We start from the raw sequence: 20,400 nt of genomic DNA, 5'->3' as shown, positions 1-20,400 counted from the left end.
CTCATTGTAACAGTCATTTCCAGAAGCCAGTGACTGGTTTATTAGGAGACAGCCTGCAGCAAAATTGGAAACAGAGATTGCAGAGAAGCTCGACTGCAATATCCAAGACTGAAGCACAAAAATTGTAAGGCAAACAAGTAAGGAGGGAAGCTTTAAGTATGAGGCTTATAAATATCTGAACAAGGACATTTCAGAATCAGCAACACGAGAAGCATTGATTTACATTCACTTTCATTTGCAGAAGTTCACTTTTATTTGAAGATGAGCTTATGCACAGCATGCAGGATTGAAAAATAACCACTACCCCTGAATATTCACACCAGACACCTATTGTTAAATCATGAATAAGTGACAGCAGAGTGTTTTCACCACACATACAAATTGTTTAAGATCCATCTTGCTTCTTAACTTAAACTCCCACTTGCTTCTTACATTAGTCCTTGTCAAACCACTCTAATTGGCACAACAATAAACCAAATGTAACCCAGCCCTCATCCCAAACTGCACCGTGAGGGACAAACAGCCCACGAACCCAGATCTGTTCTGCTGCCACAGGGAGAAACTCAAGGATCTTTAAGGAGGTTCTAGGGAACTCAAAAAGGTTCATAAATATCAAATATTTTGAGACTCAGTATCAAACAGAACCTTGGCTCATTTCTCGTGTGCAGATCTCAGCTTGTTTCATTTCAGACAGTGATGCCTGAGCAAAATCATTTGACAATGAACATAATTCATGTACTTAAAGATACCCAGTCTAAAACAGAGATTCAAATCCAAAACTACAGCAAATTCCTCAAAACTCAGCCAAGAAAACAGGACCACTGCACATTCTAATTATATCCTGAAATGCTTAATTGACTGGATTGTTTACAGTCATTCCCTGGTTCTATGGTTTATCTAGTTTTCTAGAATTTATCTAGCTTTCATTTTAAGCCACTGGTGGTTCCTATGCTGCTTCATACTAAAGAGCAGTGTTAAAACAGAAGTCACAAGCAGAAACCCACATTATCACAGAATGACTGCCTAAAGAGGCAAGTACATCTCCTCAGTTATAACAGGTCAGTTTTTCTGGTCATTTACCCACTACCTCTTTGCACATGTCTGTCTATATAGATAGAAAGTTACATGGATAGTTCAGTGAATGAAAAAAACATTTCTAACATAGTTGTAAATAGTTTTGATCTACATAGGCATTTTTAATCCAAGCAGATCCAATTATGGTAGTTTAATTGGGACAAACTCCAGGCACACCACAGGTGTTGTACAGCAGTGCTGCTCATCAGGAACAGAGAATTATCTACTCAGCAAAGAACCCTTTGATGCTGTTGAAATGTGTGTTCTCTACTCAACATAGTTTTGATCATCTGAACAGTTCTTCCATCACAAAATACAAATTAAATAAAAATTCATTTCATAAACCTGGCAACAGAATCCAGCACGTGCCTTTCCACCACACTGTTTTAGCTACACATGCTAAAAATCAAGTTTCTGCTTTACAGCTCTCCAACATTCTTCTAATACTATCACACAGATAATTTGGAACCTGCAACTTCTTGGCTGCCAGGAAAACTCATTGACAAGCAAAAAGAGCACCAAAATCCTTTTTTCCTCGTGCACTTGGTGCAAAGTTGTGCATTTCTAGATTTTTATTCCTATCTTGAAGTAACACTCCCCTTGGTCCCATGACTGAGAAGTGTCTATAGGTCAGACATTCCACACAAAGCTCCAAACTTAAAAATTAATGCTGGACATTTTATTCACTTAAATAGCAAATTATTTCCTCAATCATGCTGATTTATATTTATAAACCATTAGAAAACACCTTGCTATGTCATAAAACACAAAAGCTTCAGTAATTTTGCTAACACCTCTCCTATGCTGCAGTCATGTTTTCTGTGCTGCAGAATCAAATTGATGAATTAGCAGTGCTAATGGTCCAAAAGAAACACACTTACAAATTAACAGCTTCACCTGTTTATTGCCCAGATGGAACTGTGAATATTCTCACTGTGAAGGAAACAAATTCACAGGCAAAGCAAGTCACTGAGAAAAGCAGAGCCTGTGTTTGCTTCTCAGCCAAATATGGGAAAGCAAATATTGCCATGCACAACACTCTCTCTAATTCCTGATGGGATGAGCTGATGCAGAACATGGATCTGTGCAGGGAATGTATCAAATACTGCACACAACTCAACATTCACCAAAAGATGGGAAGAGACCAATGAAGTGCTGCAGTCCATTATTTACAATCTTTCTTATTTTCATCTTAAATTATATCTTCCTCAAAACTGGCTATATGAAGCTAAACATATTTGATGCTTGAAAGAACAACTTTACACCTTCAACAGGTAATATGTGTTACAGAAAAGCAAAGAGAGCTCAGGCCAGGGCAGACTCTTGGTAAGCACAGCACAGCTTCCACCTACACAGCTGCTCTTCCACCCTGCTACTTTCATTTACTTTTCCTTTGACACTCTCAACTATTCTGTTTTATTACTTGTATGAACACCACTAAAGAAAACTCACTGCAAGAAAGCCAAGGATTCATAGAGAAGCACCTTCCTACAGAGTAAATAGCATGAGAAAGCACAGGGAGGTGAGCTGACAGCTCCCCCAGCACACCACAGGGACAGCCAGCTCTGCAATTTCCACTCTTAGCCTGATCTTTCTTCACCTTTTTTGTTTGTTGGCTCTAATGTAACAATCCAAACACAGAACATCAAGCTGTGCTAAAGGAAACCAAAGGGAAATATTTATGAGACAAGGAAACCTTTGCTTTTTAATCACACAACAAACCATAGCACAGTACAACAAAAAACCACAGGTTTTACTTATTTTGATGTCATTCCCTTACCTTGACGTGACTGAAATCACCAACTTTGCTGCTTTCTTGGGGATTAAGAGGTTTGGTCTCCACTCTTGGTTTGACAACCTGCCGGAAAGGGCTGGAGAGTGGGAGCCCAGTGACACTGATTCCATCTGGAAAAGAATAAATAGAATTACTTTTGCTTGTCTAATGCTATGTTTTGTTCTAATTAGTTTATATCTGTATTATTAAAGAAGGGAAAAGACACAAGAAGTGATATTAACCTTTTACACAAAAAGACAAAACAAAAGACAAAGATTATCTAGCTGTTTCTCCCAGAACACCAAAAATAATCAAACTTGAACACACCAAAAACTCGGTGATTATCATAGAGAAAGATGGCAACTGCATTTGAAATATGACAACAGAGATGTCAGAGTTAAAAATATAAAATTAGTTTTAACATTTACAGTATTAAAATAAAATCAAAGTTTGTGTTTTTCCATGAGAGTTTGACCCTATCAGCTCCTTAGGATCTTTAAATTAATTTTGGGTACAATGATTTCCTTTTCAAATATACATTGTGGAAAACAGAATATAGACATGTCCTGTTTTGTACATCTACTGATGCAAAAATAGATAAAACAGTTCTTATTTGTAAAGGAGGCAGAATGGAAACTTAAGGTTTTCATTGTAAGAGTCAACATAAAAACTTCAGAAATACCCTGAGAGGAATGTCCCCAGTTTGGAACTAACTCCCAGTCTGGGTGCTGGCACACACAGGATGACAGCAAGATACAACACAACCACCAACAGTGTCTGTTACTGCCAACAAGGTGTAACTTGAAGGTAAATAAATGCACTGCAGCATACTTGGGGTTCTCAGCACAACCAGGGCTGCACTCGAAGCACAAATTAAAATGTGAAAATTACTGCTGAGTCAAAAGAGTTAAAAGAACAGGAGTTTTAAAATGATGAAGCCTTAACAGTAAAACTAGATTCACTCTTTGTTACTATTTAGATTTACATCCAAAGAGAAAGACTTTGTTTCTTCATGCTGTGCAGAGCAACTGCAATCTGCAAACATAACTAAATACATGCAAAATCTCATATACAGCAGCAGAGACATACAGCTGAACACATAGGAAACACCAAATTGCTACACAAAATCCAAACATAGTTCCTAAATTGCTCATATGAAATCTGGACATGTTGAGGATATGTTCCTCAAAAGAAAAAAACTTAAGAACAAAATGCAATATGAATGGGGTTTTGCTTCATTAAACTCCACAGATATCCAAATGAGAAAACAAAGGGAGTATTCCCAAATTCTCTCACTTGCAATTTCCTTTACTAAGTAATTCTAAAATGCACCTTAGCCCTGAATAAACATCTTTTTCTATCAGCTCCTGGGGGAGAGCAGCACAGGAGATGAGAGCACCCTGCCCGTGCAATGCAGCAGGACCATGAACAGGACAAAATACAGAAATAAATACAGAACTGCATTTGATCACAGGCTTTGAAAGCTGCTCTGGCAAAATGAAAATTAGAAGTTTTAATTGAGGAAAAATATTCTTTGCCAACTGATGAATGATTTTCACTAGTTCTATATTTAGAACAAAAACTGACACTGACTGGTGCATAAAATTGCAAATTAAAACATGAAAAGAACCAAGTATGAAAATCTGCATGGCATTAGTCAGATTTTTTCACTTTTTATATGGCATGAGCTTTATTTATTTGAGAGAAGAATAGATAATACCTAAAACAACATCACAGAGATACAATTAATGCCTTCCTTAATTACTTTATCCTTTAAAATCCCATTTTATTTTAATTTTCTAGGGTGGGGGGGAGAAGAAAAGACAATAGTTTAAACATTTTCTCTGCAAAGAAGAAATTTTGTGTCTGAAAAAGAAGGTTTTCGAGCAAAGGAGACATCAGGATGATGTCCAAGGTAACCTGGGAGTGGTTGAACTTTCTGTCTCAAGTCTGTGGCACTCTCACAGAGCCAGTGCCAGGCACTTTGTTATAATGCAAATGACTCAGCCCTTCACAGCCTGGACTGTACATGGCAACTTTACTGCCAGAGGACAAAAAAAATTAATTTTCTGCCACAAACGATAATTTTTTAAAATTATTTTGGTTTTTCTGTTTTTTGATCAGGCAGCAATGGGGGAAAAGACCTTGCCCAGCTCCTCTGCAACACATTAAATAGTCAGAATGGAGGAAACCCTGGTAGGCTGCAAAACTTAATGATGGCAAGAGAAAATAGTGAGCACCAATGAAGCACTTCTCCAGAAGTTTTATTCGTTGAGATTTCATACATTTTATTTTCTCTCATGAAGTTTAGAGAGATGAAGATGCTAAATCCTCCATAGTTTTCTTTTGTCAGTCCCTACTGTCAAACATCCTGAGCAGCCTTGTACTATAAAAAGAATAATTGTCTTTCTACTCTGTCCAGAAATTTTCCTAATTTCAACAATCCACACTGAATATCTCCATGGTAACAGCATATGACCAACACTTTTTCCATGGTAACTGCAAAAACACAGCTTGCCTTTCCAACATCCCAGTCACTGCTGTCACAACAGAGCAAAATCTCTTCCCAGCATTTCCTCTCTCCTCTCAAATGTTAAGTAAATTGTCAATTTAACTTGATTAGGCACTTTCCCAGCACACTGCACAGAAGAAACCCACAAAATTTCTTACTTGAATGAGGGAAAGTGCATTCAGGGAGTAAAAGCCACAGATTTAGAACGTGGTAACTGAGCACAGAAGGGAGAGCTGGCATGGGACAGCCCCTGTCCTGTCATCCTGTGCTGTGCAAGGATCACTGGCCTGACCCAGGGGATAAAAATAACATCAAACTGACAAGCAGAAATTCTTTATCCAGAGGGTGATGGCACAAGTTACCCAGAGAATCTGTGGATGCTCCATCTCTGAAGTGTTCAAAGCCAGGCTGGACAGGGCTTGGAGCAACCTGAGACAGTGGAAGGTGCCCATGGCAGGGAGGTGGAATGAGATGATCTTTAAGGTCCCTTCCAATCCAAACCATTCTGTGATGCAATGTCATAGAACTATTAAGTTTTTCAGAAGTACACAGCTTGATCACAACATATGAAAACTAAATGCCACCTCAACCCACTTGCTTATTTTGTCAATTCTTGCCTGTTTGAAATTTCCTAACAAAAACCTCTTGATAGGCAACATCTCATAAGAATACTGCAACACCTTTAAAAGTACTTTAAACATGCAGAAAAAAAAAAAAAAAAATAAATAAATAATAAAAAAAAAACTTTAGATGGGAGACAGACTCTTGAATGCTTTCTTTTTTCCCCCTTAGAAAAAGAGAATTGTATTCTCATGAAGTGTGGAGAATTCTAGAAACTTGTGTTCAGCAACAAAGAGCAGAATAACACCAGAATACCCAGAGTTTGAGGCAATGTAATCCACCCTTCACACTTCAGGTGGGCACTGAGAGGCAGCTCCTTCCCTCTCTCAAAAACGTGCCCAGGTCCATCACAGGAGGGGCCCAGGCAGCAGCACTCCAGGCAAAGCTCCTGGGACTGCAGCAGCTCTCTGGCTCCCAGGAGCAGGGCAAAGCCAACATGCACCAGACTTGAGCTCTTCTTTGAAACTCCATTACCTTTGAAGACAATAATTAACAACAACAAATGCACTGGAAGTAAGGATTTATGTCTTGAGGTTGTTGAACTGAACAAAAATTGGAAGATAAATTTACAATAAGGGTGAATGCAATCAAAGAGAACAAATGAAGTGTAAAGAAGTTCATAATAAACACTAGAGATTATGTATGCAGATTACTTTAGATGCTAAAATAAAGTGCCTCAGCAAAGGAACAGCTTTGCAGGATGGCAGGTTTATTGGCCTTATATGTGCCAATAATCAATTTATTGTTATTTGCCTCGTGTCTGTCTTAGTTATTTACACTGTAAAGATTTGGGGTCTGAAAACACCAGCTCTCTGTGTATTTCTGTAGTGTCAGGTACAACTGGTATAGGCTGAAGTACTATGGCACTTACATACTGTTAAAAAAAATCCCACCCTATATTAGTCAAATCATGAGACAAGATGATTTATCTGGTTTAAAGTGCAGTGGGAAGAGAAAAAGGGCACCTTATCTTCCACAAGTACTGAAGCTGGAATTCAAGAATTCTGTAGTTCTCAAAAAAATTAAGAATATTTTTTTAAAGTTACACAGTGATGAATTTATAGAGGACACAGAAGCATCTGTATTTAAAAAAAAAAAATAGAACAAAAGGAAAAAAAGTCATTTATTCATCATGTCATTTACTCACATCAACCAAACTTACATCTTCAAACTGCAGAGAAAAAAATTCTTAGAAATGAAGTTACTTCAAAAGAATACTCAGAATTATTAAATGTAATAAAGGCTACCAAGCAGAGTAACACGAAAATTATAATTCAGAAACATCTCTGAGGACCCCATCATCACCATCAGTGATACCATTACCCTAATAGAGTCCTCCAGGCTACTTAGTTTCTTGGAAGAACTGTCAAGAGACCATTTAAATTCCAAACCAGGTATCCTTCCAACAAAAAAAATGCTTTGTCTGTACACTATATAAGTGCAGGGACATTTTGAAGTAGAAAAAATCTGTCCATTAAAGCAGAAAAACAACAAAGGGAGTGTGAAAAATACACTGGTCTTGCATACCAATGTTAAAATTTATTTAAGATTAGTCTTCTAGAAATATGCTATTATTTCTCTGCAACCTTTTTTCCTCTTGATGATGCCTTAAGTTTTAGCTTTCATATTTTCCAGATTCTGTACTGCATTAGTACACAACTCTGAACTTCATATAAAGTGTTGGCAAGTTCTCCTCACAGTTCAGTCAGACAAAACAATCCTTTTCCAGCCCAAGAACCAAGGACACCATTGCAACTTCAGGCCCCAAAAGTGCAAACAGTGAATTGAGGAGATCAGTCTGGGAGGATGGGACTGCAAAACCTGGAGCTGGAATTGGACAATGAACCCCAATATGTGAATGGACCAAAACTTCTAAAAGTGTGAAAACTTGTGACTCATTGTCCATCTTGGATGGAGCCTTGGCTGGGCTCTTGTACTGCCCAAGGTGTATCCTTTAAGGCCTTTTAATAAATACCTGCTTTATTCCTTTAACTCTGTCTAGCCTGTGTTCCAGGATGCCTCTCAAGGCATCAAGAGAAGAGAAAGAGAGACTTAAGGCACGGATTTGCTTCTCTCTCAACATGTAATTAATTAGTTCCTTTGATGAATTTATGAATTTAAATATTCTCACACTTGTCTTTAGGTTCCCTATACAGGGAATAAATGAACATTAACATTCTACATAATGAAGCAATAGTTGTAAATTAATTCATTAACTTTGCAAAACACTGTCCCCACATAACAGGAGCTTTCTTAAAAGCCTCAAACAAGTCACCATGTACAATACATTCCAGAAAGAGCAGCTATTGTTCCTACCCCATTTAGTATCAGGGAAATGCTGAATTTCAGAAATTGCACTATAATAGCTGGAAAGGGGAATTCATTATGCTCATAATGTGAATATCCTGGTCATCTTTTCAGTCACCTTAACAGGTGACAGAGATCTCACTGCTTCAGCTCCTTGCAACTCCAAGCAGAATGAGCACTTCCCCCTGCCTCACACAGTCCAACAACCTCAGAATTAAATTAAATGGCCCTGCTGACCTTCCCAGCCAGAGGAGGAACCCTGAACCATCCAGCTGAGGGACAAGAGATCCAAAATTTCACTAAGATTTATAGCAAACATGGATCTCCCTGCATGGATCTCCCAAATCTTGATCAACTGTCTTTAAGACATGGAATCACAGAACTGCTAAGGTTGGAAAAAACCTCCCAGATCATCACTGTTCAACTCTCAGCCCAGCACCACCATCATGTTCACCACTCAACCATGTCCCCAAGTGCCACATCCACACATTTTTTGAATGCTTTCAAGGCTGATGATTCCACCCTCACCCTGGAAAGCCTGTTCCAATGTTTTCCAACTATTTCGGTGAAAAGATGTTTCCTAATTTCCAACCTAAACATCCCCTGGTGCAACTTAAACCCATTTCCTCTTGTCTTTTGTTACCTGGGAGAAAAGACCAACACCCAATAAGATGTCAAAATTCAGCATAAATAAATGGGGGGAAACAATCCTAAACTCATACATGCAGTAAGAGGCTCTCAGCATGTAATTTCTGTTGAGAAGCAAGATCATGGAGTTGTGGTTCACACATTCATGAATCTCCCAAATCAATGTTCAATAACAGTCAAAAAAACAAATTATAAATTTGCATTACCCCATGAGGAATGTAATATAAAACAAAATAAAGAGCACTATTAGGTCATTACATGAACACATAGATCATCTTTACATAGTGTGTACAGACAGAACTGAGAGTTCAAAAGGGACAAAGCTTATGGAACAGCTCCCATAAGAGGGACAACTAAGCCCTCAACAGTTAGGAATCCCCAGTCTGCTGTGTCAGTACCCTGGGAAAATGCATCAAATCCCTGCAGGAACCATGTTTAGAAGATGTGCTCTCTCATGCAATAAGAAAACCTGGGAACATAAGGACATCAGTAAGTGCAGAGCTGCTAAAAAGTAATTTAGCTGTAACTCTTCATGCCAGGCATGTTGGAAAGTGCTGACAGGAAGAATGAAAAGGAAGGAGAAATCCACTACTCATCAAGTAAGGATGAGTAAAAGTGCCTAGAACCAGCCCTGGAAGCTCCTGAGCTAACAACAGCTGGAGGCCAAAAGCCTAGAGGAAAACAGAAGTATGTGCACATTTTTCCCTGTACTGTCCCACTGAAATCTGCTCTTAGCCACTGGCACAGTCAGATATTGGCTGGATGGTCACTGAGCTGACCCTGTACAGCCACTTGTGGTTTTAATCTGGAAAAGCACCCAACATTTTTCTCTGTGAGATTGCACACCATCAACACACATCAGCAATTCAGATTGAGAACTTAGGTTTATTTTCCAATTGGATAAATGTGTATCATCAGAAACATCAGTAATTTATCCCTTCTGCACCATGTCCTGATTAAAAAAAGCACAAAAGGAAACAATTCCAGCAGCAAATGAAAAGACTTGAAAGTAAAAATTGCCCTACCAAAGACATTACTTTTAAGAAGCAAAAATATTTTGATAATAATTGTAAATGTAGTTGGTCTCCAAAAGAAAAAGGTACCACAGCTACTCTGTGATTAAAAGTCATGTTATAGTTGCCATTGATTTTTCTAGCTCTTTACTGTTCTTCCCATCAGGCTCTTACCTCCTCTTTGGAAAGCATTTGCAAAGTTTGTAAAGTTAAAAGCAATACACAAAAAATAAAGTAGCAACTAAATTGTCAATATACTTAGCATCCCCAATAACACTTTCAAAGGACACAGGGTACACAGCACCCACAGACACCAAAGCTCCAGCAAAGCATTAATGGATTCTACTCCCTTATCATCACTGAAAGAGGAAAAGTTGAACTGCTTCAGCCACACAACCTTCCAGAGAAGCAGGAGGTAATAGTAGGGTAAAAATGGTGTTCAAAGTTTTGTTCATCTGTGGTCCCATAAGAGCTGGATACAGAGGCCAAAACCCAAGTCCCAAATCCCACAAGTGCTCAGTGCCCATCTGAAGAAGTATGTTATCCTCACCTCCTACAGAATACTTTGGGTTTATATTATTTCATCAGAAAAGCTCCTAGACAAATGCAGCTTCAGAGATTTTTGGACACTGGGCAAATGAAGGAAATAATTTATCTGTGTGCATATATATATATATATCTATATCTATATATACATATGTACTATGAAATTTCACTTCCTATCAAGGGGCATTTCTCAGTGTCTCCCTGGCACCCAGTTTTCACAATATCAGGATATGCTCTTCCTTCACTATCAGCATTTTCAACAAGCTCTAAATTGAACTTTAGTGTAGCAACACTGTAGGATTTGTGCAGTTAAGTCCTAAAATATTTTTAAAGTATCTTTAGATCTTACATTAGGGAGGTTTCAGAACCAAAATCTTTCAATCATTACTAACAGCTACTATAATTTTTGTCTAAATGCATTTGCAAGGTAACTCACAGAAATCATTCTTATTCAACCTGAATAAGCCTTGCATGTAATTTTGTTTTATTTTCTGTACTGAAAGATTACTTATAATGGTAATGCATACTTGCAAGTGGATCCTGGGAAAAAAATCCAAATAACAGAGTTTTAATACAGGAATATCTTGCTTTGTGAAGGTAATTTAATCAGTGTAAACATATCAGACAAATGAAGAAATACAGAGTAGAATAATTACTCCAGAAAGACTGTGTGTTTATTATAAAAAGGAAATCATTATTACAAATATCTGATACTTGTAATTCCAAATAATTCTAATAGAGGCAAACACTGTGGCTTCCTTTCTTTCAAAATAAGTTTAAACACATGGCACTTTCTCTGCAGTACAAATACTATTATGCCTTAAATTTCAGTCTGTCACTTCAGGCAAAATTGCATTTAGCAATCATTCAGAATTCTGCAATCCTGGATAATTAAATAATCAACTCAATGCTATTTTTCTTTAAACCCCACTAATGTTTGTGAATTATTTTTCATTACCTTCATAAGACAAGGATTCAAAGAGATACATCAAAAATACTGTCACAAAATATTTTAGAAGACAGCAGGGTAAGGTCTCATGATGGGGAAGTTGGGCCAGACTCTCATGCCCACAGCAGCCTCAAAAATTCACCCTTCAATCTGCAGAGCTCAGCCAAGGGCTGTCTTTGCTCTACAAATATTTCAAACACACAGCCACATCACAAACTGGTTTAACACAAATGGCACAGCAATTAGAAAAGTATTTCCAGCAGCACATACAACCCTCCTAAGCAAAGAGAAATGAAGAACTCACCATCACTGAGATCCTGCAGAAGGTTTTCTTGGCAAGAAAAGTCCAGCTTCACTTTAATGTTTACGATAAATGTTGCAATCTTTCCAGGTTTTAGAGGAAACTGGCAGAGGGTGTCTTCTAGATTCCAACTCAAGAAATCTCCATACAGCTTCTCTGTATCAAAATAAGTAAATATTTCATAAGCATAAGCCCTGCATGAAGGAAGTTTCAGTTTTGAACTGCTGTAGAGAGTACTAACCAATTTTTCATGTTCTGTTTAAAATCTAAAATATTCAGAATTAAGGTATTACTGACACTGACCTGGAATCACACAGATCACAATGCTCAAAATATGAATTTAAATGAAGAACATCACTACCAGAAAAAAAATTTACACAACAGGCAGCATTAAATAGAAACTTTAAATATAGCCTGCAGGGGTTCTAAATGTTGATGTAGTTTTGAATCCCACACAGTTCAACTCAGGAGGTGTCAAATGAATGAAGAGCACTTTTCATCAAAATACACCAAACTTAATCAGCTGAAATTCTGAAACAGCTGTAACATCATTCTTCAGTTATTTTTTGAGCAATGGTGCAGACTAAGAAGACTACTGGCTTTCATCTTTATAAAAAGTCCTTTTTCAAAGCTGAGAAGCAGCTTTTTATAAGACCCAATCATTAAGGATGCCAGACAGGATTAGTCCTTGACAAAATAAATTTTGTTTAATAAATTATTTGTCATTGGTCCATTTGAGATAAGGGATCTGTAATTATTAAGTCCTCCCTCATAAGACATGCCAGAAAATTATAAAAGGAGAGAAAACCCCAGAATTTACTGTTGATCTGCACTGGGTCTTCAGTTCTGGCCAGGGTCAACCCAGCCCATCCATAACTCATTCATACATGCCAGATCAGACAATGCTAAACACTACAAGAAAGTCTATTGATACATAAAATAAGCATGATGGTTTGACTGGGAGATTCCTAAAGATATGTTTACTGATTTATTACAGCAATGCATGTTATCTCCAAAGTATGTTGGAGAATTCTTCCAAAAGCTCATATCAATTCCATTTGAGCACAGCAACTGTGAAGTCACACAGTTCATCTCTACATCCTCCCAGGCTACTTGATAAGATCAAGATAATTAGAATCTGCTGTGATTTCAGAACCTTTCCAAAACCACCATCTGAGATCCACATGTGAGGGAACAGGGTGGGCAGATACTACAACCTGGAATAAAGGATCTTTCAGAAACAGCAATCAGAATTCCAGATTATGTCCAAATCATGCTGACTTGCACAGAAACCTTTGGTTTCCCTTTCTAGGGAAGGAGAAAACAAAGAGAATACTTTTCTATTAACTTCTACCCAAGTAATAAAAGTTTTGCCTGAAAGATATTCTTCTCACAGACCACCAGATGTTGTCTTGTGCCTCTCTCCATCAAATCAATAGTATAGATTTCTTTATAAAAACAAAGACAAGGTAAAAATAAAAAATCCTCCCAAAAACTGTTTCCTTAAACTTACCTCCACCTCACCTAATGATTTAGCTGGAACCATATCACCATTCTGATCATTTTCTTTTACTTTCAAGAAAAAATTAAGTTGATAAGTATGGCAATCTCTATCCCCTTTTCTTGTTAAGTAAAAATCCAATATGCTAAAGGAGTGTTTTCCCTCAATGTAAACAAAGAAGGATATATCCCAAGCAGTGGAGCAGCAAACTCTTTCCAAAATGTGTTTTCATTAAGAGATTTATTTGAAGACATTACAAGTGAAAAGACTTTTGAAGTGAGAACAGCCCGTGCAGATACTTTCTAATTAACACCAGTAATTACAACACAAGATCTAAATGCTTGAGCTAAAAGCTAAGCTGTAGATGTAGAGAAACAGCTAATTTATATTTATCTGACACTTGGTTATAGTTTAACAATGTTGACCTTGTTCAGTAATTACTATTACAGTGAATTATAGTCTGGCTTCAGACCTTTCAGTTCAGCTGAAGGCTAAATTTGAGCAAGCCTGCATTCAGCTCCTTCTCAAGTCCAAAATCTGTATTTAGCAAACATCTTAAGTTACAAGCAACTGTTATCAGGAGTTGGAAATAGCAAACTGTTTCATTTTACTGGGTACTAAATCACTAAAATCCTAACAAATATCACACAAAAGCTTACCCAGAAACTAACTTTGGGTCATCCTAGGCCAATCTAACCTTCAAAAGATTTTAAGGTCTGCCAAAGAAAAGGCTCACACTGACATTTTGCACAGAGAAGCTTGACAGAAAAGTCTTTTGAGAACACAAGCACCCCAATTCTTTTCCATTTTAAATCCCCTGATAAATCTGGCTTTTTGCTATTGTTTATTTTATAAACTCAAAATAACTATCAGTTCTAAATGCACGGGCGTTGCCATTCCTACATTTTAAATTCTCCTCGACCTGCTGGATAGAAATGAACCTGCAGGACTTGCTATGTTCTTTCCAATGAGGTAACACATTTAGGAAGAAAAGAAGTCATTGCACAGCAGTGATTGTGTTCAGGGAGAGTGAGAATATGTGAGGAACAACTCTGCAGACACCAAGGGTCAGAGGAGAGGGGGCAGGAGATGCTGCAGGTGCCAGAGCTGAGATTCCCCTGCACCCAGGGGAAGGACTCCTCTCCCTGAACAGCAGCAGGAGCCAAGTGAGGTGAACTGACTGCAACCCATCCCCACCTCCCTGTGCCACTGTGGGACATGGAAAACCTGGGAAAGAGGGAGTGGTGGGGGGAGGTGTTCTTAAGAGATATTTTACTTCTTATTATCCTGTCCAATTTTGTTAGCAATAAAATTCAATTACTATCCCAAGGTGAGTCTGTTTTACCTGTGACAGTAATCAGTGAGTGATCTCTCCTGGTCCTTAACTCAGGAGCCTTTTGTTATATTTTCTTCTTCTTTGGCCATTTGTGGAGGGGAGTGACAGAGCAGCTTTGATGGTGTCTGACATCCAGCCAGGGTCAACCCACCACAATAACCCAACTCCAATTTGAAAGAATTTACAAAGTTTTCTTTAGCAAAAAAAGGGAAATAGATCTAGTCCTAGATATTCACAGTTTTTCCTGAACCTCAGACTAGATTTTTCATTTGTGGTCTGGCAGATGTGTTCAAAGGCCATGGGAAGAATACAGCTGGACAGGTGAACCTGTTTCTCTACATTTAAATTCCTGAGGTCTGTCACTTCTAGGAAAGATAAGTGATAATTTTGCTTCATCCAGGTTCATTCAGTGTGTGTAGCTGGGCTCACCACTTGTGCTAAGATTGCCTCATGGGCTCTTCTCAAGTCTCAGGTTTGAAAACACCAGGGTTATATTTGCCTCTGAGTGGATCAAATAGTTGGTTTATTAAAGCCTTTGCACTGCAGCCCCTTATCTGAGGCACAACAAGCCTCTAACAAGAGCTGACTGGAGCCAAAGAGAAGGCATCCAGCTCTGCACAGGTCATCTTTCCGAAAAAAGGATTACACACTGTCTGACCCAGTGCAAGGGACACAGAGGGACAGTGAAAGGTGACACAGAGCTGACCCTGACAGTGGACATGTGATGTCCAACCTACAGATGCTCCAGCCTGGCTCAGGGGTGCAGTGAGACACTAAAAGCCATGACAGACGTGTCTGCTGTGGCAGCATGACAAGTTCTCTTGCTGATCTGCCTCAGGATCTGTTCCATGACACAGAGTGCTGAAGGACTCAAAACCCTGTGATGTCCTTCATGAACTGCACAGGGGGAGCTGCTAGTTCTTATTTATCTGAGGGCCAGACTGGAAAACCCAAAGAGCTGCAGCTGATAGTGACAGAAGAGAAGAAGTAAGGGAAGGCAAGCATGAAAGTCTCACCTCCAGAGTTCTCATTAACATGACACCACTCAAAACAAGGCCAGAGAAGCTGGCTTCCACAAGGACAGTGACTGGCTATAAAACCAACAACAGTGAAAAAGAGAATGTTTGCCACTTACAGCACTCACCTGTGTGCTAAAAGCTGTGGCTCCAGAAACAGAAAGTAGGGAAATGGGGCAGGCAGGCAGCAGCTGCAAGAGATTCACAAGCAACTGCCAAGGAAATCAGGTGTAACAAAGGTTGACTGAAAGCTCTTTGTACTTGGCTGGAATTGGGCAACAGCTTCTCATGGATCCTGAGCTGACTGGCAAGCTGTGGTCAGGCAAAGGAAGGTGACCACCAGCGTGCAAAGGGACCTTGAGCAGTTTGAACAGACACATTTCAGGGAGGAGTAGTACAAAACAACCAAGAGACAACTTCTTAATGCACCATGGACACCTGCACATGCTTTTAACTTGTGTAACACCAGGAGTCTGTGTTGCTGTTAGAGATGGTTTAATGCTGCATCCCCAGTATTCACTGACCAGTGGAGCTGCTGACATTACTTTAGCTCCCTGTTGACCACCAGAATCCCATCTCACTGTACTGTCAGCCCAGCCTCCTGCATTTGTATCAACTTATCATCAACTAAAATGGAAGAGTCCATGAAAGAAAGGCAAAGGTTCACCCCCAATACAAGAAAGATCTGGAAAAAGTCCAGAGGAGACCACTAAGTTGGTCACAGCACCTGTGCAATGAAGACTGAGAGAGCTGGGGTTGCTCATCCTGGGGAACAGGGCATAACAAGGGGGAATGGCTTCAAACTGACAGAGAACAGGTTTAGCTGAAGTATTGGGAAGAATTCTTTACTGTGAGGGTGGTGAGACCCTGGCACGTGTCTCCCAGAGAAGCTGTGACTTCTCAGAGCAATCTGGAATAGTGGAAGCTGTCCCTGCCCAGAGAGCTGAAGTCCAAGGTCTTTAAGATCCCTTCCCACCCAAACCATTCAGTGACTGATTCTATGATACTCTGCAACAGCTCCATGCAGTCACATTTGAAATAACATAATTCCTGCATGCTTACTGTGGACCATTAGTTCCTCTGCCATGGACAGCCTTTTCTAGTGCTTTACATTGTTTCCACAGCAGTCATTTAAAAAGTCACACTAATGGTTGGTTGTTTTTTTCCTCTAATAACACAATTCATCTCAAGTACACAGTTCCAAATACAAGAATGCATTCCACTTCTGTGAGACAACACAAGAAACTGAACATTCTGCTTGACAGAACCCTGGATCACCTTAAGTTCTGCTTTCAAAAGAAGGTTAAAATGATTTCCAGAGGTCCCTGCCCACATAGACATTTCTGATTACATGATTCTGATGGCAGAGTTCTCACACTGTCAGAACAAATATCATTCAGAATCAAAACTCACTTCTGTTTTTCTGAGATAGGAATTTAAGCTGCATTTTTGGAGTATGCACACTTATAGCTTATTCATCAGAAATTTTGCTTTTTCTGATAGACAATTATCATGCCTAATAACATTTAAACACTGTCAGACACACAATGGGGCTTCATCATAAACATCTTCTATAGAGAAAGAAAATACAGGATGAAGTACAATTAAAATTTTACTGAACTTAGAGATGAGTCTATCAGCTATTCTCCTTTTTCCCCCACAGCTTTTAACAAAATTTGTCATGAAGAGATGGTGATTTTAAAATTGGCATGAGTTTCTTTTTTTACATTGTGAAGCCATGAACTGTATAATGTTATGTGCAAAAATTCTGATGAACATGTGATTCAAAAACCCATATATTCCACTATTTAATACATAAATTTCTCCATTTCACCTGAGTGCTGTATTTGGCCTCTCCATTCCATACATGCAGCCCCTGGCCCAGGAGGAGCATGTTGGAATTTCTGAAATAAGAACAGTAAGTCATGATATGTTTCAACTCTTAAAATTATTCCTGGTAACAAGTCTCAGACCAAAAATCTATTTTGAGATGATTGGCAACTCCTATTCTCTGAGGTTGTGGAGAAGGGGATACTCTGTTATAAAAAAATCACGAGCTTGAATACTGAAATGAACAGAAATCACAAGGTATCACACTGCATTTTAATGCTCTGGCACTGGCAGAATAAAACCTGCAATAAAATAAGGTATTTCTACTGTCAGTAAAGATTATGCTGCTTGTCACCTGCAGTACTTCTGTTAAGGTCATTTTCATAAACCAAAAAAAAAAAAATGTATCACAAAGCAAAAGCAGGATTCACTTATCAGACTACTTTTTAATACTAACATGGACAGAGTATTTCAAGAGAATTAAGTGTACACAGGGGATGTGCTGTATTTCATCCAGAGCTTCAATTATTCTTTTAACTTACAATAGTTTATTTTATTTATTGCCTTGTCTTTTAAAGTCTTCTCTCCAATTTTTTTCTTACTGCTCAATGAGTGAGATAGAAAGAGGCTTATTTACTTCCATTCCTTCAAGTAGGACAACATTACTGCTAATAGTAATTTATTTAATGAACTAATCAGCATATTTAAATATAAGGAGAAAATAATTTAGACCCAAGATTCTTCCTCTTGACAAGTAATTGCCTCAGGGTTTTTCCCCAAGTAACACTAAAATTAAATCTAGATTTCCAAAAAGCAGGTGACCCTTTAACACAGACAGTTCTACAATTTCCTTCATCTTTCTACATTTTCTGACATTCTCTTTCATTTCTATAACCCTACAATAAAATCAAACTGAATTGTTTCAGTTCTGTAATGGCTCTGTAACTATGATATTTATTCTAAACTGGCCTAAAAGAAGTATAACACAAATAATCTCCCTCTCAACAGAGAAAAGTCAGAATGATTATTTGCAAATATAAACCAGCATACACACCCTTGGTGTTGACTGTTTTTGCTGTCACCTCCAGTTTCTCCAACGGTTCTGCTCCAATATTTTCTAATTTAATGATGAGCTGCTGAGTCTCTCCATTGTACAGCTGGACAGACACATTAGTGGAGATTTCATCCCCTGAAGAAGGCTGAAGTGTATGAGCAGACCTGCAAAATGTGACAAACAAATTATTATGATGAAAATGTTAAAAGCCTCTCTGACTCATAAATAACTGCTGAAGACACTAGATACCATTTTCCCATTTTTAGAACCATTGAGGACAAAAATTAATAATTTATGCATAAGACAAGTCAGATTTCAAGCAATAAAGAATACATATTCTAACTCTGAAAGCTTGTTAAACTACCTGCAAAAACTGCAAGGGAGTATAAAGGAAACAAAAATCAAGAGCAGATCACTACAATGGGCAGGTTTAGTGGACAGTGCAGAGCATAAACCTCATAGCAGTGGATCCTGGGAAAAATTCCCAGTGTGAAAGGTGAAATAGTGACTGAAAATGAACTCTTTGGAGCATGAATGAGGGAAGGAGGTTGCAGAACAAGACAGATGGGCAGAGGTTCCATTCCTGACTGTGTTTTCTGTGCTAAGGCAGAGTGGTCAGAAGGCACCAAGGATACAAGGACAGAAGTTACTGAGATTAATGACCAATAATTCCACTTATTTTTGCAGGTATTCCTGCATCCTTCCACTTGATTCTGTCCTTCCTTAGCACAAGACAAGCAGCCTCCACAAACAGGAGCAGATTTCAGTCTTTCAGAACAGATCTGTGATGAGGACTTCAAACAAGTATTTTCTGATCATTCAGAATGTACTGTCATGTTCTGTTAGCATTTCAGGGCTCTGAAATCTGAGCACGTGGAGTGAAAGGGAACAAGGAATTTCCTTTTTTTCCCCCCTCATTTTGAGATAAAAGTATCATGGAATTGCATACTAAAAAGGAAAACAAATCATGTTTTCAGTTACTGTATAAATGTACATGTATTCATTAGTGATTTCTTCTGCATATTTTTCTCTATTACTTTTTCTTTCTACTGTCATAATTGATCTGAATTAACAGTGATGCCTGGACTGGATTGTTAGGCTACAAACAGTGAATTCTTGGCTTGATACATCCCTCTTTGCCCAAAACCAAAGTTTTGAGCACAACAATATTGCAAAATTATTTTGCACAACTCTGTGAAACTCCACGCTTTCAAGCAGTAAAACAAAAAACTCAAGTTTGCATTCTAAGGCAAATAATGCAGATTTAGATTATGTCCTGTTTTACTCAAGAATTGATTATACACTCAGGTGGAAAACCTTTTATTCAGAATGTGACTAACACTTAAATATGACCAAATAAAATGATAATTTAATTTAATTTTTCACCTTGGAAGGGAGGTGCTGATCTGCAGCCTTGGCAAAGCTGGGATGACTTCGACAGTGCAGCCATTGGTCTTCACTCCTGGCAGATTGTCCAGAAGGCAGTCACTGAAGACTCCAAAAACTGAAGTATGATAACCTGAGATTTAGAAGAAAACACTAGTTATGTTGTGAATTTTACTTTTTTCTGGCAGGTCTAAAAGTACTAAGTTTACTGGTCAGATTTTTTCAGTGTATCTGCTACCCAAACCATCACCTTCTCTACAGGAAAATCTTCTCAGGACACATAATATGTAAAGGAATTTCAAACCCCTGAAATAACATTTATAAGCACCTGATAATGTATAAACAACACATGTTCATCTCTGCATCTGTGGCATGTAAAATAAAAGAAATTGTAAAGAGCCTCTGATTTCTACACTGCATTACAGTAACTTCTGCAGAATTCTTTACAAGATCAATATCACAAATTATAGCATGGTCACCATTTTATAACTTGTTACCAAATTCACAGGTGCACATAAAACATGTCAACCTT

The 20,400-nt window shown here is 38.3% G+C and overlaps 1 protein-coding gene across 4 annotated transcripts in view; it reads right to left on the bottom strand.

Annotated features, from left to right (window-relative positions):
- Positions 1-20,400, bottom strand: part of TRAPPC9 (trafficking protein particle complex subunit 9) — a 452,018-nt gene that overhangs the window by 373,040 nt on the left and 58,578 nt on the right. For all 4 annotated transcript variants that reach the window (XM_056484391.1, XM_056484390.1, XM_056484394.1 and 1 more), the window contains 4 exons: positions 19,869-20,001; positions 18,483-18,646; positions 11,749-11,901; positions 2,855-2,979 (listed from right to left, as the gene is read on the bottom strand). In XM_056484391.1, coding sequence (XP_056340366.1) covers positions 2,855-2,979; positions 11,749-11,901; positions 18,483-18,646; positions 19,869-20,001 — 575 coding nt within the window. The remainder of the gene's footprint in view (positions 1-2,854; positions 2,980-11,748; positions 11,902-18,482; positions 18,647-19,868; positions 20,002-20,400) is intronic.

Source organism: Oenanthe melanoleuca, chromosome 2 (assembly GCF_029582105.1).
Source record: "Oenanthe melanoleuca isolate GR-GAL-2019-014 chromosome 2, OMel1.0, whole genome shotgun sequence".
NCBI classification, from domain to species: Eukaryota; Metazoa; Chordata; class Aves; order Passeriformes; family Muscicapidae; genus Oenanthe; species Oenanthe melanoleuca.
The sequence above is the reverse complement of the archived record's forward strand: the minus strand, read 5'-3'. Positions and strand labels throughout refer to the sequence as shown.